The sequence below is a fragment of the Pelobates fuscus genome, chromosome 5, assembly GCF_036172605.1.
Source record: "Pelobates fuscus isolate aPelFus1 chromosome 5, aPelFus1.pri, whole genome shotgun sequence".
In the NCBI taxonomy this organism is placed as follows: domain Eukaryota; kingdom Metazoa; phylum Chordata; class Amphibia; order Anura; family Pelobatidae; genus Pelobates; species Pelobates fuscus.
Genome location: NC_086321.1, coordinates 193,868,545 through 193,893,849, shown reverse-complemented (window position 1 = coordinate 193,893,849; position 25,305 = coordinate 193,868,545). Strand labels below are relative to the sequence as shown.

Here is a 25,305-nt window from a genome sequence, read left to right as displayed (position 1 = left end):
AGGTAACCGCAACACACTGGGCTCACCACGATGGGTATGCCTAAACGAGATCCACACCTGAGCACACTATCTTACCTGCAGGCACCGTCAGTTAAATGACCGCTAGAAATAGTTTACTACCCAACACGCGAGAACTCATAGGCAATGGCTAGTACACCTATACTATCATAGTTACTGCCTCCTCATTCTACTACACATAGACTGACAGGTGTAACTTGCGTGTACCGTTAATCTGTCACGCTAGGTCATACTTGCACCTTTGATTTACAATTGATTCTGCACCCCATAGAACCTCCGGGGGAAGTAACTTGACAAACACATGTAGAATTAGTTTTTACCTACCTGTATCTAACATATTGAAACCAAGCGCACTGTCTAAACTCTTGAAGCTCTAGCATGCCTTTAAACGCAATCTCAATCTACGTTTAAGCCTGTTTAATACAAACCTTATAAAACAAAACGTACGGAGTTTACTTAGATCCCAGTTACTCGAATCTAACCCACTGATACCAAGCGCGCTGTCTTAACCCCTTAAGGACACATGACATGTGTGACATGTCATGATTCCCTTTTATTTCAGAAGTTTGGTCCTTAAGGGGTTAAAGCGGCACTGTCATGCCGAACTTACCTTTCCTCAATCTCTTCCTCTTCTCCCCCTCTCTCGGGATCTGTTATTCTTTTCTTCCTGTCTTCTTTAGTTTTCTTTAAAATCATAAGACAAAGTAGGGACTCTTTGCCTTATGGAGGATTCATCCGCTTGACCAGCTCTGACCAGCGGAGGAGCAAAGTGTGCTTCATTTCCGCTGGTCAGAGCAATTTTCCCATGATCCCTAGCTTCCCACATTCCCACAATGCTTCCTGTCAGTATTGCCGAACGTCCTGTCACTTAGACAGAACGCCGGCAAAACTGCCGAATTGCATCCTAACAGACTGAGCACTGTTTCTCCATCTCAGGGACTCTACACAACTAATAAAGACCTTACAGAATATCCAATGGGAAGAGGACTACTATCTGGTCACATGTGATGTGACCAGTTTATATACTATCATTTCCCACGAGTTGGGTTGCACGGCTGTCAAGCATTTTTTGACGCATAGTAATAAGTTTGCTGAGAGCCAGATTAATTTCATCATAGACAGTATCTACTTGATTCTTACCAACAATTTCTTTTGGTTCGATGGTTCCTTTTTCTTACAGTTAGTCGGTACTGCGATGGGGACCAGATTCGCTCCCAGCTATGCTAATCTCTTTATGTCTCACTGGGAGGGGACCTTCCTCCCAGCTCGAGACATTATGGGAGCGGGTCTGGTCCTCTATCGCAGATATATCGACGACATCTTCTTTATATGGAAGGGGTCCAGAGTGTCCTTGGATCTCTTCCTGGAGGGCCTTAATGACAATCATAACAACATCGTTCTGACTAGCCAAATTAGCCAAACATCAGTCCAGTTCTTAGATTTGGACATCTATGTCTCACACAATCATATTTCCACCAGAACTTATTTCAAACCAGTGGATGTCAATGGGTACATTGACACCACGAGTTGTCATCACGATCCGTGGTTGCGCAATGTGCCCAAGAGCCAATTCAACCGTATTTTTAAAAATTGTAGTGACATCAAAGAATATGAAGAACAGGCGGGACGTTTGAAAAATTTCTTCATTGAAAAGAAATATGATCCAAGCATCTTGGACCAACAAATTCAGGAAACCGGACAGCTAAATAGAGAGTCCCTATTAGAATATAAGGATAAACAAATAACTAAACAAACAGAGGAGCCTCCTCTAATTTTAGACTATAGCGGTGACGCTAAACACATAAAATCTATTATCCAGAAGTACTGGCACATTCTGAGAACCGATGAGGGTCTTAATAACATCATTGGTGAAAAAACAAAAATTATATATAGGGGCACTAAAAATTTACAAACGTTGCTGGTCAGAAACCACATAAAAACACATACCGCTAATACCAACGCTTTTAACCAAAAACATGGTTTTTACCCATGCAAAATGTGCACAGCCTGTAAAAGAACTAAATTTAAGAAAGATACACAAACTAAATTTATCTCCAATATATCTAAAAAGGAGTATAAGATTAATTCTATTCTTACCTGTCATTCTAGTAATGTGATATACCTCCTCTGGTGCCCCTGTGGATTCCAGTATGTGGGAATGACTACGAGGACTTTAAAAACCCGCATACTGGAACACTTGGGCAACATACAGAGGGGGTATACCAAACACAGTGTCTCTGCACATTTCTCACAATGCCACAACAGTGACCCTTCATGTGTCAATTTCACTGCCATTGCTCAAAAGAAAAAAGATTGGAGGGGTGAAGATAATTTTAAAGAACTCTGTAAAATTGAAAGTAGGTGGATTTTTGAATTGAATACTCTATCCCCCTACGGTCTAAATTTAGATTTTGAGTTGGTACATTTTTTATAATAACATTTTTTTTTTTTATATATATTTTTGATACATATATTTTTTAAGTTTCCTATAGAGACTCTTCTTTTAGTCTCTTTTTTTCACCCACCAATCTTATTCTATATGGGCTATATTCATACCACCTAGATGGGATCATTCTGTACCATATACCCATATGCTGTTTAATGTACACACATATTTTCTTTTGTATATATACTACTATACTGCTGCTGTTGCTTTAACATTTTTATTTTATTGTATTTCAGCAATTATTGTTTATATGGATACATCCCTTAAAGCGGCACTGTCATGCCGAATTCCGTTTTTTTTTTAACCCCCCTCCCGCCTCAACTACATCCAATCGACCCCCTAGTCACCCCCAAATGCCCCTAAGCCCCCCACATTACCTATTTTTTATTCTTTATCTTCTGCCCCGATCTTTATTCAGGGCGCCGCCATCTTTGTGTGGGTAGGTGAAGTCCCTGTGGGACACGTCATCTACCCACACTACACAGACTGTGAGATTCCCGCACATGCCCAGTGAAACACCTGGACATGCGAACGGGAATTTCACCTATTCATTCATTCATCAGACAGACGAATGAATGAATAGAAAAAATCAGACGAACAAACTAACACTGTGTATCAGTGTTCGTTTGTTTGTTCGGTTTATTACAAGGAGGGAGCTACCGGCGTGCAGCTCCCTCCTTGCAATATGTAAAGACAGAAGCGGTGGGGAGCAGTGCTCCCCACCACTTCATAAGCCCCCCAGGTCCCCTCCTCACTCTATGGGGGTCAATATGACCCCCATAATAGCTCACTGTAAAAAAAAAAAAAAAAAAAGGGTAATAAGGGGGGGACGGGGGACCTACTGTCCTCCCCCGCCGGCCCCCACCCCTGGACGGCGGGTGGGGGCCATAATGGGAATGAGGGGAGACCTACTGTCCTCCCCTCAGGCCCCCACCCCTGGGCGGCGGGTGGGGGCCATAATAGTAATAAGGGGGGGGGGGACCTACTGTCCTCCACCCCCCGGCCCCCACCCCTGGGCGGCGGGTGGGGGCCATAATAGTAATAAGGGGGGGGGATCTACTGTCCTCCCCCCCCCCCGGCCCCCACCCCTGGGCGGCGGGTGGGGGCCATAACGATAATGGGGGGGGACCTACTGTCCTCCCCACGCCCCCACCCCTGGGCGGCGGGTGGGGGCACTAAGTAAATTCACCCCCCCCCCCATCAAGGTGACTAGGGGTGCCCAAGCCCCTAGTCACCCACCCCCCACCCAAATAAAAAATGCCCCTACCTACCCCCCTCACCCTAAAAAATAGTGAGGGGGGAATAAAATTGCTAACCTGTAAAGTAAAATTAAACTTACCATTCGACGTCTTCTTTTTTCTAAAATCTTCATTTTTCAGCCCCAAAAAAGGCCAAATAAAAAACCATCATAGCCGTCGAACTAAAAATAAAATAAAAAACCCGAGGGCAAAAAAAAAAACCCGACGAAAAAGAAAAAACCCGAGCGCACAAAAAAAATAATCCATCTTCACCCATGGAGGGCTCCGCGCAGACTGAGCTCCGCAGGGCGGGGCAAGGCTTATAAAGCCTTGCCCCGCCCTGCAATTAGCCTAAGAACACTCTGATTGGTGGGTTTAAGCCAATCAGAGTGCTCTTTGTCATTTTACAAGCGTGGGAAAGTTCTTTGGAATTTTCCCACGCTTGTAAAATGACACAGAGCACTGTGATTGGATGGCTTGAAATCCATCCAATCACAGTGCTCTGTGTCATTTTACAAGCGTGGGAAAATTCCAAAGAACTTTCCCACGCTTGTAAAATGACACAGAGCACTGTGATTGGATGGATTTCAAGCCATCCAATCACAGTGCTCTGTGTCATTTTACAAGCGTGGGAAAGTTCCAAAGAATTTTCCCACGCTTGTAAAATGACACAGAGCACTGTGATTGGATGGATTTCAAGCCATCCAATCACAGTGCTCTGTGTCATTTTACAAGCGTGGGAAAATTCCAAAGAACTTTCCCACGCTTGTAAAATGACAAAGAGCACTCTGATTGGCTTAAACCCACCAATCAGAGTGTTCTTAGGCTAATTGCAGGGCGGGGCAAGGCTTTATAAGCCTTGCCCCGCCCTGCGGAGCTCAGTCTGCGCGGAGCCCTCCATGGGTGAAGATGGATTATTTTTTTTGTGCGCTCGGGTTTTTTCTTTTTCGTCGGGTTTTTTTTTTTGCGCTCGGGTTTTTTATTTTATTTTTAGTTCGACGGCTATGATGGTTTTTTATTTGGCCTTTTTTGGGGCTGAAAAATGAAGATTTTAGAAAAAAGAAGACGTCGAATGGTAAGTTTAATTTTACTTTACAGGTTAGCAATTTTATTCCCCCCTCACTATTTTTTAGGGTGAGGGGGGTAGGTAGGGGCATTTTTTATTTGGGTGGGTGACTAGGGGCTTGGGCACCCCTAGTCACCTTGATGGGGGGGGGGGATTTACTTAGTGCCCCCACCCGCCGCCCAGGGGTGGGGGCCGGGGGGGGGCAGTAGGTCCCCCCCCCCCTTATTACTATGATGGCCCCCACCCGCCGCCCAGGGGTGGGGGCCGGGGGGGGAGGACAGTAGGTCCCCCCCCCCCTACTACTATTATGGCCCCCACCGGCCGCCCAGGGGTGGGGGCCTGGGTGGGGGAGGACAGTAGGTCCCCCCCCCCTTTTACTATTATGGCCCCCACCCGCCGGCCAGGGGTGGGGGGCAATATTTTTTTTATTTTTTTTCTACAGTGAGCAGCCACAGGCTGCTCACTGCTTACTAGACATGCCCCTACTCGCGGTATAGCGAGTAGGGGCATATTATTTACTATTCATTTTTACTTAGTATTAGTAAAGTTGGCTGAAAGACCAGTTTAGGTCTTTCAGCCTTTTAGTAGATAGCTCCCTGATACCGTGGGAATTAGGGAGTTATCTACTAAGCGGCTGCAAGATGCAGCCACAGCAATGAATAGGATCGGAGTTTCATTCATTAGAATGAAATTCCGATACGAACAAAGTACCGAATTGCATCCTAACACCAATGGAGAAACTCTTCTCATTCTGTTAGGATGCAATTCGGCAGTTTTGCCGGCGTTCTGTCTAAGTGACAGGACTTTCGGCAATACTGACAGGAAGCATTGTGGGAACTGGGAGGAAAGCTAGGGATCATGGGAAAATTGCTCTGACCAGCGGAAATGAAGCACACTTTGCTCCTCCGCTGGTCAGAGCTGGTCAAGCGGAGGAATCCTCCATAAGACAGAGTCCCTACTTTGTCTTATGATTTTAAAGAAAACTAAAGAAGACAGGAAGAAAAGAATAACAGATCCCGAGAGAGGGGGAGAAGAGGAAGAGATTGAGGAAAGGTAAGTTCGGCATGACAGTGCCGCTTTAAGATATGATAGATGTCCATCCTTAATAGGAAACCTTTCTGCTCTAGTTGGACAAATGTATTAATTAATCCCATACTGATATTGTACTTTGTGTATTCACATTATGTATTTATAATGTCCTTTTATGTACAACATTGCATTATTACCGCTATTTCATATATGTCATTGTGCCACTTCCAATATTGCAAGTTTTTTTCTCTATGCGAGTATGCTAAGAACTATAATAGATGCCCTTTCACAAAATGGAGTCTCCAGCCTCGAATGGGCAACCACACTAAACACAACCAAGCTGGAAAATGAGCGCCGAAATACCGGAAGTGATGTCAGACGCCGGCCACCCGAACTTCTGCCCATGTGACCGGCAATCAAAACAGCGGTGAATTTAAAACGGAACAGCAACCGGATGATTTTATGCACTGATGAAAACTCGGACTGAGTTGAAACGCGTCTGCATGACTGTGATTTCGTGAGTCACCATATGGGACCTGCACAGTTATTATTTTAATTTATATTTATAATAAATCTAAATTTTTTACCATCACTCTGCTGCTGTTCCTTCTACTTCTGGGGGATAACATTCAGGACTCTCCAGTAAAGCCTTCTGAGGCACCTTTGGGCACTAAATACAGAGCCTGGTACGGCTCTGGAATCCGTGAGTGTATCCAATTACCTCTGTATTTCTTTCGTTGTATGTACAGTCTATACTATGTACCTTTTTTATTATTGTAGGTACTGACTACATGGGACATCCCTTACATATACCTGTACATGCATAAGTATTGTTTTATATGTTTATACACAGGGAGTGTTGTGTGTATTTTGGCACTTGTTGCTTTTAATACCTTCTGTACGTTTAAGCCTGTTTAATACAAACCTTATAAAACAAAACGTACGGAGTTTACTTAGATCCCAGTTACTCGAATCTAACCCACTGATACCAAGCGCGCTGTCTTAAAGCGGCACTGTCATGCCGAACTTACCTTTCCTCAATCTCTTCCTCTTCTCCCCCTCTCTCGGGATCTGTTATTCTTTTCTTCCTGTCTTCTTTAGTTTTCTTTAAAATCATAAGACAAAGTAGGGACTCTTTGCCTTATGGAGGATTCATCCGCTTGACCAGCTCTGACCAGCGGAGGAGCAAAGTGTGCTTCATTTCCGCTGGTCAGAGCAATTTTCCCATGATCCCTAGCTTTACTCACTGTTCCCACAATGCTTCCTGTCAGTATTGCCGAACGTCCTGTCACTTAGACAGAACGCCGGCAAAACTGCCGAATTGCATCCTAACAGAATGAGCACTGTTTCTCCATTGGTGTTAGGATGCAATTCGGTACTTTGATCGTATCGGAATTTCATTCTAATGAATGAAACTCCGATCCTATTCATTGCCGCGGCTGCATCTTGCAGCCGCTTAGTAGATAACTCCCTAATTCCCACGGTATCAGGGAGCTATCTACTAAATGCTGAAAGACCTAAACTGGTCTTTCAACCACATTTACTAACACTAAGTAAAAATGACTTAGTATTAGTAAATAATATGCCCCTACTCGCTATACCGCGAGTAGGGGCATGTCTAGTAAGCAGTGAGCAGCCTGTGGCTGCTCACTGTAAAAAAAAAAAAAAAAAAAAAAATATTGCCCCCCACCCCTAAACGACGGGTGGGGGCCCTAAAGTAAAATAAGGGAGGGAGACCTATTGTCCCCCCCCCCGGCCCCTACCCCTGAGCAGTGGGTAGGGCCATAAAGATAATGAGGGGGGGGACCTACTGTCCTCCCCCCCGGCCCCCACCACTGGGCGGCAGGTGGGGGCCATAATGGTAGTAAAGGGGGGGGGGAACCTACTGTCCTCGTCCCCCGGCCCCCACCCCTGGGCGGCGGGTGGGGGCAATAATGGTAATAAAGGGGGGGGACGGGGGACCTACTGTCCTCCCCCCCCCAGGCCCCACCCCTGGGCGGCAGGTGGGGGCCATCATAGTAATAAGGGGGGGACCTACTGCCCCCCCCCGGCCCCCACCCCTGGGCGGCGGGTGGGGGCGACCTACCGTCCTCCCCCCGGCCATACTGGTGGGGGCCATACTAGTAATAAGGGGGGGGACCTACTGTCCTCCACCCCCCCCCCCCCGGCCCCCAATTTCCCCACGCTTGTAAAATGACCCAGAGCACTGTGATTGGATGGCTTGAAATCCATCCAATCACAGTGCTCTGTGTCATTTTACAAGCGTGGGAAAATTCCAAAGAACTTTCCCACGCTTGTAAAATGACACAGAGCACTGTGATTGGATGGCTTGAGTTCCAACCAATCACAGTGCTCTGTGTCATTTTACAAGCGTGGGAAAGTTCTTTGGAATTTTCCCACGCTTGTAAAATGACCCAGAGCACTGTGATTGGATGGCTTGAATTCCATCCAATCACAGTGCTCTGTGTCATTTTACAAGCGTGGGAAAGTTCTTTGGAATTTTCCCACGCTTGTAAAATGACCCAGAGCACTGTGATTGGATGGCTTGAAATCCATCCAATCACAGTGCTCTGTGTCATTTTACAAGCGTGGGAAAGTTCTTAGGAATTTCCCCACGCTTGTAAAATGACCCAGAGCACTGTGATTGGATGGCTTGAAATCCATCCAATCACAGTGCTCTGTGTCATTTTACAAGCGTGGGAAAATTCCAAAGAACTTTCCCACGCTTGTAAAATGACAAAGAGCACTCTGATTGGCTTAAACCCACCCATCAGAGTGTTCTTAGCCTAATTGCAGGGCGGGGCAAGGCTTTATAAGCCTTCCCCCGCCCTGCAGAGCTCAGTCTGCGCGGAGCCCTCCATGGGTGAAGATGGATTATTTTTTTTGCGCTCGGGTTTTTTCTTTTTCGTAATTTTTTTTTTTTTGCGCTTGGGTTTTTTATTTTATTTTTAGTTCGACGGGTATGATGGTTTTTTATTTGGCCTTTTTTGGGGCTGAAAAATGAAGATTTTAGAAAAAAGAAGACGTTGAATGGTAAGTTTAATTTTACTTTACAGGTTAGCAATTTTATTCCCCCCCTCACTATTTTTTAGGGTGAGGGGGGTAGGTAGGGGCATTTTTATTTGGGTGGGGGGTGGGTGACTAGGGGCTTGGGGACCCCTAGTCACCTTGATGGGGGGGAATTTACTTAGTGCCCCCACCCGCCGCCCAGGGGTGGGGGCGGGGGGAGGACAGTAGGTCCCCCCCCATTATCGTTATGGCCCCCACCCGCCGCCCAGGGGTGGGGGCGGGGGGGAGGACAGTAGGTCCCCCCACCCTTTATTACTATTATGGCTCCCACCCGCTGCCCAGGGGTGGGGGCCGGGGGGGAGGACGGTAGGTCCCCCCCCTTATTACCATTATGGCCCCCACCCACCGCCCAGGGGTGGGGGCCGGGGGGGGAGGACAGTAGGTCCCCCCCCCCCATTACCATTATGGCCCCCACCCGCCGCCCAGGGGTGGGGGCCGGGGGGAGGACAGTAGGTCTCCCCCCCCCTTATTACCATTATGGCCACCACCTGCCGCCCAGGGGTGGGGGCCGGGGGGGGGCAGTAGGTCCTCCCCCCCTTATTACCATTATGGCCACCACCTGCCGCCCAGGGGTGGGGGCCGGGGGGGGGCAGTAGGTCCTCCTCCCCTTATTACTATGATGGCCCCCACCCGCCGCCCAGGGGTGGGGGCCGGGGGGGGAGGACAGTAGGTTCCCCCCCCCCTTATTACCATTATGGCCCCCACCCGCCGCCACAGGCTGCTCACTGTTTAGTGGACATGCCCCTACTCGCGGTATAGCGAGTAGGGGCATTGGGGAGATTTGAATCTCCCTTATGCTATTATGGGGGTCATATTGACCCCCATAGAGTGAGGGGGGACCTGGAGGGCTTAGGAAGTGGTGGGGAGCACTGCTCCCTGCCGCTTCTATAGTTACATATTACAAGGAGAGAGCTGCACGCCGGTAGCTCCCTCCTTGTAATAAACTGAACGAACAAACGAACACTGATACTCAGTGTTAGTTTGTTCGTTTGATTTTTTCTATTCATTCATTCGTCTGTCTGATGAATGAATGAATAGGTGAAATTCCCGTTCGCATGTCCAGGTGTTTCACTGGGCATGTGCGGGAATCTCACAGTCTGTGTAGTGTGGGTAGAATATAGATCGGGGCAGAAAATAAAGAATAAAAAATAGGTAATAAGGGGGGCTTAGGGGCATTTGGGGGTGACTAGGGGGTCGATTGGATGTAGTGGAGGCGGGAGGGGGGTTAAAAAAAAAACGGGATTCGGCATGACAGTGCCGCTTTAACTCTTGAAGCACTAGCATGTTTATCAATCGCAATCTCAACCCACGTTTTAAGTCTGTCTAATACAAACCTTACATAACAAAAAGTGCTGAGTTCAATTATGCCACCAAACTGTTTTTATCTGTTTCATGTGATTGAGTCTTTTATGGTTATTGTGGCTAAGCAGACACTGTTGTAATTCTTGCACGACAAAAATAAAGAATTAAAAAAAAAAAAATACACTTAGAACGAAATAATATATATCTATATACATAAATATATTTACGTATATATAAAAATATAACTAAAAAATTATATATATATATATATATATATATATATATATATATATATATATATATATATATATATATATATATATATATATATAAAAGTAATATTGTAATATTTTTACATAATTAAGTCCAGAGAAATTAATTTGCTAGCACTATCTTTAACCCTATAACTTTCCAAGACACCATAAAACCTGTACGTGGGGGGTACTGTTGTACTCAGGAGACTTCGCTGAACACAAATATTAGTGTTTCAAAACAGTAAAATGTATTACAACGATGATATCATCAGTGAAAGTGACCTTATTTGCATTTTTCACACACAAACGTCACTTACTCTGACGATATAATTGTTGTGATACGTTTTACGTATTATTAGTGTTTTGAAACACTAATATTTGTGTTCAGCGAAGTCTCCTGAGTATAACAGTACCCCTCATGTACAGGTTTTGTGGTGTATTCAAAAGTTACAGAGTCAAATATAAGGCTTGTGTTTCAGTTTTTTCATTTTGAAATTCGCCAGATTGGTTACGTTGCCTTTGAGACCGTATGGTAGCCCAGGAATGAGAATTACTGCCATGATGGCATACCATTTGCAAAAGTAGACAACCCAAGGTATTGCAAATGGGGTATGTCCAGTCTTTTTAGTAGCCACTTAATCACAAACACGGGCCAAAATTGGCTAACTCTCCTTCCTAGGCTACCATATGGTCTCAAAGGCAACGTAACCAATCTGGCGAATTTCAATGTGAAAAAACTGAAAAATGCAACATGCTATATTTGACCCTGTAACTTCCCAATACACCATAAAGCCTGTACATAGGGGGTACTGTTCTACACGTGAGACATCGTTGAATACAAATACGTGTATTTTTTATTGCAGTAAAAGCAAACAGTATTATGACATTCACAGTTAAAATGTCATGCAGAACTAAAAAAAAATAACATTTCTTAATTTCTCACATTTTTATATTTTATTCATATTAAATTATGTTTCATAGCGAAATATTTGATGTTTAATGAAAGCCCTATTTCTCCTGAATAAAATGATGTATAATAAATGTGGGTGCACTTAATATGAAAAAGGTGAATTATGGTTGACTAGACATATAGTTAAATTCCAAGTTTTGTTTACTTTTTATTTTGATCAAAATGTGTACATTTGGCTCAGTCCTTAAGGGGTTAAACAGTGATTTTGTATTTATTTTGCATGTGGACAGTGGAGTGTACCTTTAACCCCTTAAGGACACATGACATGTGTGACACGTCATGATTCCATTTTATTCCAGAAGTTTGGTCCTTAAGGGGTTAAACCAGGTAAGTTTTTTTACCATGTATTTTACTGTGAAATTTTATACACAACAAACTTGGCCATGTGTCTAGAATGCTCCATCAATGTAGGTATTACTAAGTTATATTATAATGAGAGACAGCATATGCTGAAAGGCAAGTGGGTGAATGCATTCCATCAGTGGCGTACATACCGGGGTCGCAGGGGTCGCGGCTGCGACCGGGCCCGGCCCACCAGGGGGCCCGGCCGCCCTGCGACCCCGGTATGTATGTCACTGGGCCAGCCTCTTCTCCTGGGGGGCCCAAGAGCCGGCCACCTCAGGGCCCCCCGAGGCTGGCCCTGCTGTCACCCGGCTGGCCGGTCCTGCAGGCGCGCGAGGGAGCACTGTCTCCTAGGTGCTTCCTCTTCAGCTCCCTCGCGCACCGCACTGATACCGGAGCCGGAAGATGACGTCATCTTCCGGCTCCGGTATCAGTGCGGCGCGCGAGGGAGCTGAAGAGGAAGCACACAGGAGACAGTGCTCCCTCGCGCGCCCGCAGGACCGGCCAGCCTGACTGCCCGCCGGGTGACCGGCCCCCCAGGAGCCCAGCAGCACCACTGGACCCCAGGGAATCCCCTCAGCTCTCCCACAGGTAAGGAGGCTGGGCGGATTTAAAAAAAAAGGTGTTTGTGAGTGTTAGTGTATGTTAGTGTTAGTGAGTGTGTGTGTTTGTGAGTGTGAGTGTATGTTAGTGTGTGTGAGTGTATGTTAGTGTGTGTGAGTGTATGTTAGTGTGTGTGAGTGTGTGTTAGTGTGTGTTAGTGAGTGTGTTAGTGTGTGTGAGTGTATGTTAGTGAGTGTATGTTAGTGTGTGTTTGTGAGTGTGAGTGTGTATTTGTGAGTGTATGTTTGTGAGTGTGAGTGTATATTAGTGCGTGTGAGTGTATGTTAGTGTGTGTTAGTGTGTGTGAGTTAGTGTGTTAGTGTGTGTGAGTGTATGTTAGTGTGTGTTTGTGAGTGTATGTTTGTGAGTGTGAGTGTGTGTGAGTGTATGTTAGTGTGTGTTTGTATGTTAGTGTGTGTTTGTTTGTATGTTAGTGTGTGTTTGTGAGTGTTAGTGTGTGTGAGTGTATGTTAGTGTGTGTGAGTGTGTTAGAGTGTGTTATAGTGTGAGTGTGTTAGTGTGTGAGTGTATGTTAGTGTGTGAGTGTATGTTAGTGTGTGTTTGTGAGTGTGAGTGTGTGTTAGTGTTAGATTGTGTGTGTTAGTGTGTGTGTTAGTGTGTTAGTCTTAGAGTGTGTGTGTGTTAGAGTGTGTTAGTGTGTGTGTGTGTGTCTGTTACTGAGTATGTTTGTGTGCATCTGTTAGTGAGTGTGTATGTATGTCTGTCACTGAGTGTGTGTCTGTCAGTAAATGTGTGCGTCTGTTCATGAGAGTGTGTGTGTCTTAAGCACTTACCTTTCTCCAGCGCCGGACTCCCTTGGCGCTGGGAATCTCTCCGCCCCGATCCGCCTCTCAGCTCCGAATGCGCATGCGTGGCAAGAGCCACGCGCGCATTCAAACCGCCCATAGGAAAGCATTATTCAATGCTTTCCTATGGACGTTCAGCGTCTTCTCACTGTGATTTTCACAGTGAGAATCGCAGAAAATCCTCTAGCGGCTGTCAATGAGACAGCCGCTAGAGGCTGGATTAACCCTCAGTGAAACATAGCCGTTTCTCTGAAACGGCTATGTTTTCAGCTGCAGGGTTAAAACTAGAGACCTGGCACCCAGACCACTTAATTGAGCTGATGTGATCTGGGTGTCTGTAGTGGTCCTTTAAGTGTATGTGTTTATGCATGCACTTGCGTACATACCGCGGTCACACAGGTCGCAGCCCTGCGACCCGGTGCCCGCCGCCATGTGTTGCGGCCCCAGCCCGCACAGAGTAAGCGCGCGGGGGGGCCCACGGATCAGTTTTGCACCGGGGCCCCATGGGTTGTGTGTACGCCACTGCATTCCATTAAATAAAGGTTTGAAGCTGGAGTATGCATAACAATGTAAATGAGAAATATCTGGGTTTACATTTTAATGCTTATCAGCCACTGGTCTGCAGAGAATTTTGGTATTCCACTGAGCGGATCGGTTCGGGTCGGTACAGTTTGGAAGGTTTAGAATGGACCAGCCCATTCTGGTGAGCGTTTTCACTGCAAGTCAGACCTTTCAGGGCCATGCAGGGTTTAGAAAAAATGCTCTTCCTGTCCACCAATCAATGGATTGTATAGTAGCTCCGCCCTAACCGAACCGTTCCATTTCCTATGGCCCTACATTTGAAGCAGGACCCTGAATGAATCAGTATGGTTCGCTTATATGGACCACTTTCATAATGGAAACACCCAAAATAGCGAACCGTACCGTACCGAACCGATCCGCTCAGTGGAAACGAAGCATATGTAGTCCCACAGCAGATAGTTGGTCAAGGTTGTACCTAAAAGTGCAGAGACAAATGGAACATGGCATATACTGTTTGAAACAATAAAATAATATGTGGACCTACCATGTGCTGATCACATTCACTTTCATGTACTCTCGTTTTAAAATCTTTGTACCCCGTGTTGCAGCCAACCTGAGTCACAAAAACATAATTATCAAATTTACAGCAAATAAATCCATGGAATGTATTCACTAAACAGTGACTTATAGTAAATTGGCAACCAAACTTATATGCTATGCTTATTCTCAAAACATGACATCTAAACAAAACTGTAAAAGCAGCAAAATGAGCATAGTATAGTATTTTTCCAAATATTTTTCTGTTACTAGTTATCTATTAATGGTTTAATATCTCTGAACACCGAAAGGGATCCCTTCTAACTATGCCATAACGTGTTTTACCTCAGAAAATGAAATACTGTGTACTCTCGTGGATAATAGGTAAATAGCAGGGCCCTTGTTTTAATATTTGGGCGTCACTTTATGGGACCTTGTAGGCCTAACTCAGTGCAAACAAGTACATTCTTAGTAACCTTTGAGCAAGTATAATTGTGCTCAAATGTTACTAAGAATGTACTTCGCACTGAGTTACTGCTACAGGGTCCCACAAAAAGTTGTCCAAATATTATAACAAGGGCACTGCTATTTACCCGCTATTTCAGAGTGATAAAACAAATGTTATGTCATTGATGCAAGTCACATAAGGCCATAGTGCCAAAGAAATGAGACAAAAAGGGCAACTGATGTACTTGTTGATTCACTAAAATCAACCTGACAAATCAAACCTGTGTTAAAGCGGCACTGTCATGCCGAATCACGTTTTTTTTTTTTAACCCCCCTCCCGCCTCCACTACATTCAATCGACCCCCTAGTCACCCCCAAATGCCCCTAAGCCCCCCACATTACTTATTTTTTATTCTTTATCTTCTGCCCCGATCTATATTCAGGGCGCCGCCATCTTTGTGTGGGTAGGTGAAGCCCCTGTGGGACACGTCATCTGCCCACACTAGACAGACTGTGAGATTCCCGCACATGCCCAGTGAAACACCTGGACATGCGAACGGGAATTTCATCTATTCATTCATTCATCAGACAGACGAATGAATGAATAGAAAAAATCAGATGAACAAACTAACACTGTGTATCAGTGTTCGTTTGTTTGTTCGGTTTATTACAAGGAGGGAGCTACCGCCGTGCAGCTCCCTCCTTGTAATATGTAACTATAGAAGCGGCAGGGAGCAGTGCTCCCCACCACTTCCTAAGCCCTCCAGGTCCCCCCTCACTCTATGGGGGTCAATATGACCCCCATAATAGCACAAGGGAGATTGAAATCTCCCCAATGCCCCTACTCGCTATACCGCGAGTAGGGGCATGTCCACTAAACAGTGAGCAGCCTGTGGCTGCTCACTGTAAAAAAAAAATGGTAATAAGGGGGGGACCTACTGTCCTCCCCCCTGGCCCCCACCCCTGCGCGGTGGGTGGGGGCCCTAATAAAACAATAAGGAAGGGGGGGACCTATTGTCCTCCCCCCCGGGCCCAAACCCCTGCGCGGTGGGTGGGGGCCCTAATAAAACAATAAGGGGGGGGGACCTACTGTCTTCCCCCCCGGCCCCCACCCCTGCGCGGTGGGTGGGGGCCCTAATAAAACAATAAGAGGGGGGGACCTACTGTCCTCCCCCCCTGGCCCCCAACCCTGAGCGGTGGGTGGGGGCCCAAATAAAACAATAAGGGGGGGGACCTACTGTCCTCCCGCCCGGCCCCCACCCCTGCGCGGTGGGTGGGGGCCGTAATAAAACAATAAGGGGGGGGACCTACTGTCCTCCCCCCCTGGCCCCCACCCCTGGCCCTAAATGAACCCCCCCCCATCAAGGTGACTAGGGGTCCCAAGCCCACCCAAAACATTATATCCCCTACCTACCCCCCTCACCCTAAAAATAGTGAGGGGGGAATAAAATAACTAACCTGTAAAAAAAAAAAATTAAACTTACCATTTGACCTCTTCTTTTTTCTAAATTCTTCTTTCTTCAGCCCCCCAAAAGGCCAAATAAAAATCCATCATACCGTCGCACTTTAAAAACAAAAACAAAAAATAAACGAGCGCAAACAAAAATTAATCCAAGTTCAGCCATGGAGGGCACGCCGCGTACTGAGCTCCGCAGGGCGGGTCAAGGCTTATAAAGCCTTGCCCCGCCCTGCAATTAGGCTTAGAACACACTGATTGGTTGGTTTAAGCCAATCAGAGTGCTCTGTGTCATTTTACACAGCGTGGGAAAATTCAAAAGAACTTTCCCACGCTGTGTAAAATGACAGATCACTGTGATTGGATGGTTTTCAAGCCATCCAATCACAGTGCTCTGTGTCATTTTACAAGCGTGGGAAAATTCCAAAGAACTTTCCCACGCTTGTAAAATGACACAGAGCAGTGTGATTGGATGGATTTCAAGCCATCCAATCACAGTGCTCTGTGTCATTTTACACAGCGTGGGAAAATTTAACTTTCCGGGGGGGAAGGACAATAGGTTCCCCCCCCTATTGGTATTTAGGGCCCCCACCCGTCGCTCAGGGGTGGGGGCCGGGGGGGAGGACAATAGGTCCCCCCCTATTGTTATTTAGGGCCCCCACCCGCCGCTCAGGGGTGGGGGCCGGGGGGAAGGACAATAGGTCCTCCCCCCCTTTTTTTACTTTAGGGCCCCCACCCGCTCAGGGAGGGGGGACCCTTTTTTTTTTTTAACAGTGAGCAGCCATAGGCTGCTCACAGTTTAATAGACATGCCCCTACTCGCGGTATTGCGAGTAGGGGCACAATTTACTAATACTAAGTAATTTTTACTTAGTATTAGTACATTTGGCTGAGAGACCACAAAAAAAAACACGCTATGTTCGCAGGGAACGATTCGCAAGCGAACCGTTCGGGACATCACTATTTATCATAGGCAGGAAAAATATACTTTTTACATCATATTCATAACTTCTAAAATATACATCACATTCACATAAAAATATTCAGGTGAACAACATATCAGAAAATGGCATGAATCAGACCAGGGGTTCAGAAGTTAGTAAAGTATCTTTTGGGGCCTAGCTGGCAGCATGGCTATATGGCCCAAACAGGTTTTACAGAGCCCTCTATCCTGGAGACAATGGGGAAAATAATCCAATTATATCCAGGGATAGAGGCAGACTCCATTGAGCACATGTTAAACACAAAAGGATACAAAAATACATAACTCTTATCATACTGAATTGAACGGGCCAAATCTCCCAGGGTCCATAGCCACAGGGCAAGAGGCGGGCAAGCAGTCCTCTCCAGGCTCAAGTGGCGAAGGGCACTTTGTCACACATCTTCCCTTTGGGGGGAAGACTAAACAGGTACCTGACCTTCAGCCGGTCAGTACCTAGGTTAGTCGGGCAGCCCACCCACAGCAAACAGTTCACAGAGTAACCGCCCCACAATAAAGGGTACTGGCCTGTAGGTTCCAAGTTGTAGCGGGCCAGTTCAGCCTCCTTGGTCTCCCTGGCGCAGCTAGGCAGATAGCTGGGGTTACTTGGGGGGCAGAGGCCAGTGCCGCTCTGCTGCCAGCTCTGCCGCTGGGGTAGCCTGCGGTAAATCAGGCTCTGGACAAGGGAAAAGGGAGGGCAGAGGCTTGCAACACTCTGCCCGGATGCCAGCTCTTCTGCTGGAAGGGGGTCAGTGGGTATCGTAGGCTCATCCACTGACCCCAGGACCCGGTCGGGATGTAGCAGGGGAGAGAAAGGCTTGCTTACCTCCTCCTGGTATCCCTGCGGGGACGGTTGGGGATCTGGACCGCCCGTCCAGCATCCCTGTAGGACTGGCACAGAGACCGCGGTCCCATCTGTGCCAGTGTGGTTAGGGTTGTTTTCCCCCTCACCCAGTATCTCTTGCTGCGGTGGGAGGGGGAGGCCGGCTGCCCCCACTCCCCAGGACGTTGGTTGCTGTAAGGTGGAGGGATCCACCATCACCTCCTCCTGGAACTCAGGCTGCCTCTGGGAAGAGAGACCGGTTGTCTCCTCTTCCTGTGAGATGCACTGCCGCTGGGGATCTGGGCCGGGTACCCAGCATGCTTGTAGGGCCGGTGGAGAGACCTCGGTCCCATCTCCACCTGCCATCTGTGTGTGTCCCCAGGACAAGTCTATGAGGTCCACTACCTCAGGTACCTCTGGCTGGTGAAGGTGAGGGAGGCCGGTTGCCTCCCCTCCCAGGACTCTGGTTGCTGTAAGGTGGAGGGACCGACCATCTCCTCCTCCTGGAACTCAGGCCGCCGCTGGGGAGAGAGACAGGTTGTCTCCTCTCCCTGCAAAGTATACTGCCACTGGGGAGCAGCACTGACTGTCCCTACTCCTGTTCGTATACTTGGTCGCTGTGCTAAGCTGAATAGATGTTGGTAGCTCTGCTCCAGCTCCCACTCCATTGTGACTAGATGAATCAGGTCTGACCCCAGGTCGTCCGCTCGGGGCAGATCCAGCAGAGTTTCCCTGATGTCGTGGATGTCCCAGAGCCGACATTCTGTGGGGCATCCAAAGTCATTGCCCTCCTCAAAGGCCTCCCACAGTAATCCCAGGCCATTATAATCCTCTCTTTCCGGCAGATAGTGGTTAGTCATCCAGGGGTTGCGCTGGGTGGCGTACCACTTTAGTGCCCGGTAAGCTTTATCCAGCCACAACTCCTTCCAAATCAGGTCCCACAGTTCCTCCACCCACTCATCTAGTGGTTGTTCTACTAGAAAGGGTCTCCACAGGTACCGCTGGGGACCCAGCCGCACCATACATATTGACAGAGGGGATGCCAAACACGTTATAAGGGACATGCAAGAAGCGGTGGCAATATTGGGCCTACTTCACTTACCCACAGACTCGCTCACGATCACGCCGCGCCCAACAGGCAACACTACCACACTAAGAAGGGATGCCATGAATGCCCCGGAGTTTATCCCCCGGGGGAGGCCTTCAGACCCGAACGCCAAGGCTGCCCACTTGAAGCCGGACTCCAACCCAGGCGAGCACCGCTAAACTAGCACCAGACCGCAATGTGGTAACATGAACGGTTTGACTACTCCTGGCAATATAGCCACACACAAGATACTCTTTATAACCGTATTTTTTCTTTTTCTTTGTATTTTTATCTTTATCTTTCAAACTGTGTTAACCCGTTCTTTCCAAAGTAGCCTTTCGATAGTAGGCTGTTTACCTGCTGTAACTGTATACCCTAGCATTTGTCTGAACTATAGAATGCCTACTTAACTCAAGCACTACATATGTAGTAGAACGGGCCTCGGACCACTGTCATTAGATTTAGATTTTATGATACGTAATTTACAGCCTTATGTGCATGTTAGTCTACCTCATGCGACAATTATGTCCCGACCCTGCAGGCACCATGTATCCCCGGTACATATAACTTACAGCCACGATGCCCATACCGAGCTCGGCTGTAAATGTATACTCAGGCCACAGGGGCGAACCTCACAGCGGCACCATACTTGGGCAACAATAGGCAATTTAGGTACAGCGACACCTTACATCACACAGAGACACTAATGAGGCTGTAAGCCGACCCACCCACAACAAATGCCACTACGAGTTCCAGTCACTGACATAGCTCATAGATATTAGCTAAACACCTAGCAGACAAATACGCTGGATAATACCGCTGAGCCGAACGAAGGCCTAAGCCAATATGCACAACATATAACCCTCACATTATGTGAGAAGGTACTCCGACCACCATACGAAACCACACTACATATAGGAGTGAAGGGCTACAAGAACTTAACCTAATTTAATTAGAAGGCCGAACAGGTTATCCCCATGTGTATTCTCACTTAAAACAGTGCTGTATGTGCTCTTACGCCACACTGGCAACATGTCGTGAAAATGCATGCAGCTGCGTGGTCATAACTGCTCCTTTAGGCATAATAATATATCGTAATACTGTTCCCTAACTGTTAAACGTTCATCACTAGTTCCTTCAAATGTTAACAGGCCTACGGGCTGATATAGACCAACGTCTATGACGTACACTCACATTACCCTGCAATGCTTAGCATATATGTTTTATATTGTATTAAACAAAAATGTGCTGAACCAGCGAAACGAAGCAAATGTCAGCTTATCAAGGTTAATATTGTATGTATTCTGCTTCATTCTGTTATATGCATGTTCTTGCACCCGTTATTGTGACGGGGCAAGACGATTTGTCCACTTTTGCACAATAAAAATAAAGAATTAATAAGAAAGGGTCTCCACAGGGCTACGAGTACCTGGAACCGCTGTTCTTCACTGGGAAGGCTCTCTCTCCGCCGCCGCTGTACCTCCTCTAAGGCCTCATACCACAGCTCCTTCCGAGTGGCATCTCTCCAGTCCAATATGCACTCCTCTGATACAGGCCCATCCTGTTGAGCCAAGTGTTGCTGCAACCTCCAGAGAAACTCTTCCTCCATGTTGCTGTAGATAGGGACGCTGCACGGTAGCTAGCTCTATCCCTTCTCCCGAGTTCCTCCTGTAGACAGGGGCGCTGCACGAGTGCTAGCGTTGCCCTCAATTTTTAAATCCACAACGTTCCACAACATTTGGTGTCTCCGAGCTGCTTCTCCTCGCACTAGGACGCCATCCCACTGCTGCCACCAAATGTGACGGAACGCTGACACTCTGACTGAGTACCTCCGCCAATCGATGCTCCTAGTGCTCGCTGAGGACTCCAAGCACTCCAATCAACACCATCAGCACTGCAGACCCCACTTCCAGCGATACAGCTGCGCCGGGGTCTCGCCGGTATTTGGTGCACAAAGACATTGTGCAGTAGTTTTAAACTATACAACAGGGGACACATTATACAGTAATTATTTTTCATATAGCCTGTATATGTTCTGCGGAATCTGCATTAAACTGTATCTTCCAAACTACTGAACGGATGTGGGTGAATTGTGGATATGTGGTTCACCCAGATCCCCCGTTCCGATTATATACTTTTTACGGGGTTATTGCATGTTTTGGGGTCCCTGTGATATGTTTTATAATACGGTATTTCTCTGCCTGTGATAATTTTATTAACCATTGTGTTCAGTAATCATATCACAGGCAGAGGGGAGGATTTTGTGTGGGAGTGTCTGAGTGTATTGTACGTGTTTATTGGTTGTTTTCCAAAACCCTGTGGGCAGTACTAAGTTTGTGGATTGTGAATAAAAGAGGCTGTATGTGCCAGCACAGTCAGTTCTGCTTGACCTCAAAACGAAGTGTTGTCTCGTTATTGGGGAATTGGATTGTATGCTGATTGCCAGGAGTGTAAGCCGATTGTATGCTTTTCCTGTTCAGCTGTTTACAGCATTCATATGCTTGAGAGCATTCGTATGCTTCTCCGGTTCGGTGGTTGTGGTGTCTGCTGCAGTGCTTGGAGTCCTAAGGAAGCGCAAGGAGCATCCTTCAACGGAGGTACCCAGTCGGGGTGCCCGTCGATCCGTTACAACACCTATCACATAAGTGCAGTATGCGCGAAGAGTGTGTCCTTTTTTTTTTCATTTTATAAAAGTACCTATTTCAATATAAGTTGCCACTTTTAGAAATTAACCTTGTTACACCTCCCCAGTAGTCAATCAGACAGTCAGTCCTATTACCTCTTGGTAGTTTTGCTTTGTAAAACTAAACCGAAGAGACTGTCAATTGCCAAGAGCACCTGCCTTGCAAAGACTTCACAATGAAAAGTAATATTGAAATGTCTGTAATTAGACAGCCAGAGAAAGCTGCAGATACTAGATTTCATATATCCTTGAAGAAAACAAGCAAAATAAATGACATGCATATTTTCATTGAAGGTATTTCTATTATAATGTTTTGGGTTTTTAATTAATCGAAATTTTGTTTAATCCAGGAATTCTGAAAAACAGGGCAGGGCAGCAGGTCACCATGCCAATGCAAACATGGGTCTTGGCACGGAAAATCTGTCTCTCTGCTTGAGAGGGGAGTTAAAGGGACTCTATAGTCACCAGAACAACTACAGCTTATTGTATTTGTTCTGGTGAATAGAATCATTACCTTCAGGCTTTTTGCTGTAAACACTGTCTTTTCAGAGAAAATGCAGTGTTTACATTACAGCCTAGCGATAACCTCAGATGGCTGTTAGAGATCCTTCCTGGGTCATGGCTGCCTAAAATGCATCCAAACATTCAGTGTCTCCTCCCTCTGCATGCAGACACTGAACTTTCCTCATAGAGATTCATTGATTCAATTAATCTCTATGAGGAGATGCTGATTGGCCAAGGCTCTGTTTGAATTGTGCTGGCTCTGCCCCTGATCTGCCTCCTTGTCAGTCTCAGCCAATCCTATGGGGAAGCATTGTGATTGGATCAGACTACCACTTCTGTTGAAGTCAGCAGGCAGTGGGCAGGTCTAAAGGAAACAGGGACAAAGTAAGCAGCTTCAGGCTTTAATACAAGTAAGATTTTACTATATTTAGGGAGGCATGAGGGGACCAGGGTGGCTAGATGGTGGTTTTAATCCTATAGGGTCAAGAATACATGTTTATGTTCCTGACCCCATAGTGCTCCTTTAAGACAAGTATCCATGGTGTGCAATCAATAAAGCTGTCTCTCCATGTAGCAATAGCAGAGAAAGTCTCTGGAATGTCCTTGCTCTTACACTTGGTACCATGTCTATTTCATATGAATTCCTCCCAGCACTGTAAGGCAGTAAGGGGATCACAAAAGCTGCTTCTTATAATGCAGCATTCAGAGACAGCCCACTACTACACTAACGCCAAGGAGAGAATGATGCATGTCCTGGTCTCCCCACTATCAGCAGTGTGCCTATATCTATTCAAGTGAGTTTGTATGTGTGTATATATATATATATATCTGAGTGTGAGCGGTTTGCTATATATATACATATGCGTGTATAATTTTATGTGCCTGTATGCACAGATGGCTAGTAGTGTGTTTGTCAGCACGTATAAGATATAGGTCACACAATCCTAGTTCTCCAGGACACAATTAGTGACATACAGTAAAATGTGCATGTACGTACAGAGACGTATTCATGACAAAGCCGACTAGGCCTGGGCCAAGAGGGCAGCAGATTGAAGGGGGTAGGAGAACAGGCTCTTCCTAAAAGATTGAGTTGCAGAACCTTTCCGTACACGGCTTCTTCCCTTCTGCATCCATTTAACATTAAAGAGATTGAGTAAAAGAAATGGCAGCAAGCAAGGGCACTGAAACTTGTACAACAAATAAAATTGGTGCCACTGCCATAACAGATGAGTTCAAATTATGAGCTGCTCTCAGTACCATAATTTGAATTGATAACTATGTGCAGAATCTTCATTAGAGTGACTGCAAGGTGTGAAGATACGTGCATGGCTGTGTTCATATTAAAGGACCACTCTAGTGCCAGGAAAGCATACTCGTTTTCCTGGCACTAGGGTGCCCTGAGGGTGCCCCCACCCTCAGGGACCCCCTCCCGCCCGGCTCTGGAAAGGGGAAAGGGGTTAAATCTTACCTTTTTCCAGCGCTGGGCGGAGAGATCTCCTCCTGCTCTCCTCCTCCGATCCTCCTCTTCTCCTCCCCGTCGGCTGAATGCGCACGCGCGGCAAGAGCTGCGCGCGCATTCAGCCAGTCACATAGGAAAGCATTCATAATGCTTTCCTATGGAGGCTGGCGTGCTCTCACTGTGAAAATCACAGTGAGAAGCACGCAAGCGCCTCTAGCGGCTGTCAATGAGACAGCCACTAGAGGACATAGGGGGAAGGCTTAACCCATTCATAAACATAGCAGTTTCTCTGAAACTGCTATGTTTATGAAAAAATGGGTTAACCCTAGAAGGACCTGGCACCCAGACCACCTCATTAAGCTGAAGTGGTCTGGGTGCCTAGAGTGGTCCTTTAATTCCTCTCAGTCTAGAGTAAGGTAAAAATAAAGTGTTTTTTTCCTGCTACCAGACCATGATAGTCATGAAAGGTATTATTATTACTAGACTTGGAGGTTCGTTTCGGTCTGAACTACAATATGTCATAATTTGGGCCGATCGGGTGATCAGTAGAATTCCTGAATACTGAGTCACAATGTAGCTGGATCACGAACAAACCAAAACATGCAATTCAGCCAATGGCGTTAAAAAAGGAGATGGTTGAAGGAGAAAAAGAGAGAGCCTCCATAGATCACATCTTGCGATGAGCAAGACAATGTCTCAGTCCCATAGCCATCACTTGTGACATCTGCTGAAAATAGACAAAAGTTGATGATAAAGGTCCACCCTTTGTCAACCTCAGGCTTTACCATAAAGTCCTTACTTCGTCCTATAGTATCTTTGGATTGCTTTGGAATTTACGTGAAATGCCAAAGCAGTCGGCATTAGTATTTCATAAATATATCTTTATGAAATACTCAGAACTGACAGAACTGCCCAAAGGTAGGGAAGTCGACTTGCTGATCAAGTAAGGTAAAAAGAGTTCAACAACATATTTTTACAAAAATACAAAGTATGGTGGTTTACTGAAATACAACAACCAAATTCTGAAAACAAAAACTGAGAACCCAACTTACCATATAGTGGCAAAACATCCTGTGTGACGCTGAAGCACATTGGGGTAGTAGAACATGGTGATGGGACGTTGTTTATCTTGCCAGCTGATTTGAAGGCACTCCTATTGTCTGCCCAATAGTTCTGTCTCTCCGCTAACACCAGTACCTTGAAGACTTCTCTCGGTTTCTCTTGTCCCTTCCTATGCCTTCTCAGAAAATGCTCTTCCTCACCCTACAAACTCAACTTCCAGTGTACCCAAATTAAAGTCAGAACACAGCCAGTACATAAAGGGCTGTCAACAGTCCCTGCATCAATTAACAGAGTAAAGTGATGAAAAATACACTGACAGTAGATTATTTATATCTAGTCAGTGAATAGATACATAGGTTATTTAAATACCCCCAGATATTGGAACAGAAAAGCAGTCTGTCGGCAATTTTACAGTCTTTCAAATATTGCACAAATTAAAAGCCCCAGAAATTTAAAATATATCACTGTGAGCAAGCAACTTGATACAAAGGCTGATTAAACTATAGATGAAAAAGCAAGAAATAGAAAACGGATTATAGGGTGTTCACTACAATTTATGCACCCATTACAGAGAATAAATATCATAAGGAAGGGAAATAAATAT

At 46.2% G+C, this 25,305-nt stretch overlaps 1 protein-coding gene across 1 annotated transcript in view; it reads right to left on the bottom strand.

Moving 5' to 3' along the window:
• REC8 (REC8 meiotic recombination protein) overlaps positions 1-24,747 on the bottom strand; it is a 142,071-nt gene extending 117,324 nt beyond the window's left edge. The window contains exons 1-2 of the mRNA XM_063456522.1: positions 24,692-24,747; positions 14,210-14,278 (exon numbers count right to left, since the gene is read on the bottom strand). Coding sequence (XP_063312592.1) covers positions 14,210-14,278; positions 24,692-24,747 — 125 coding nt within the window. The remainder of the gene's footprint in view (positions 1-14,209; positions 14,279-24,691) is intronic.
• Between the last annotated feature and the right edge of the window lie 558 nt (positions 24,748-25,305).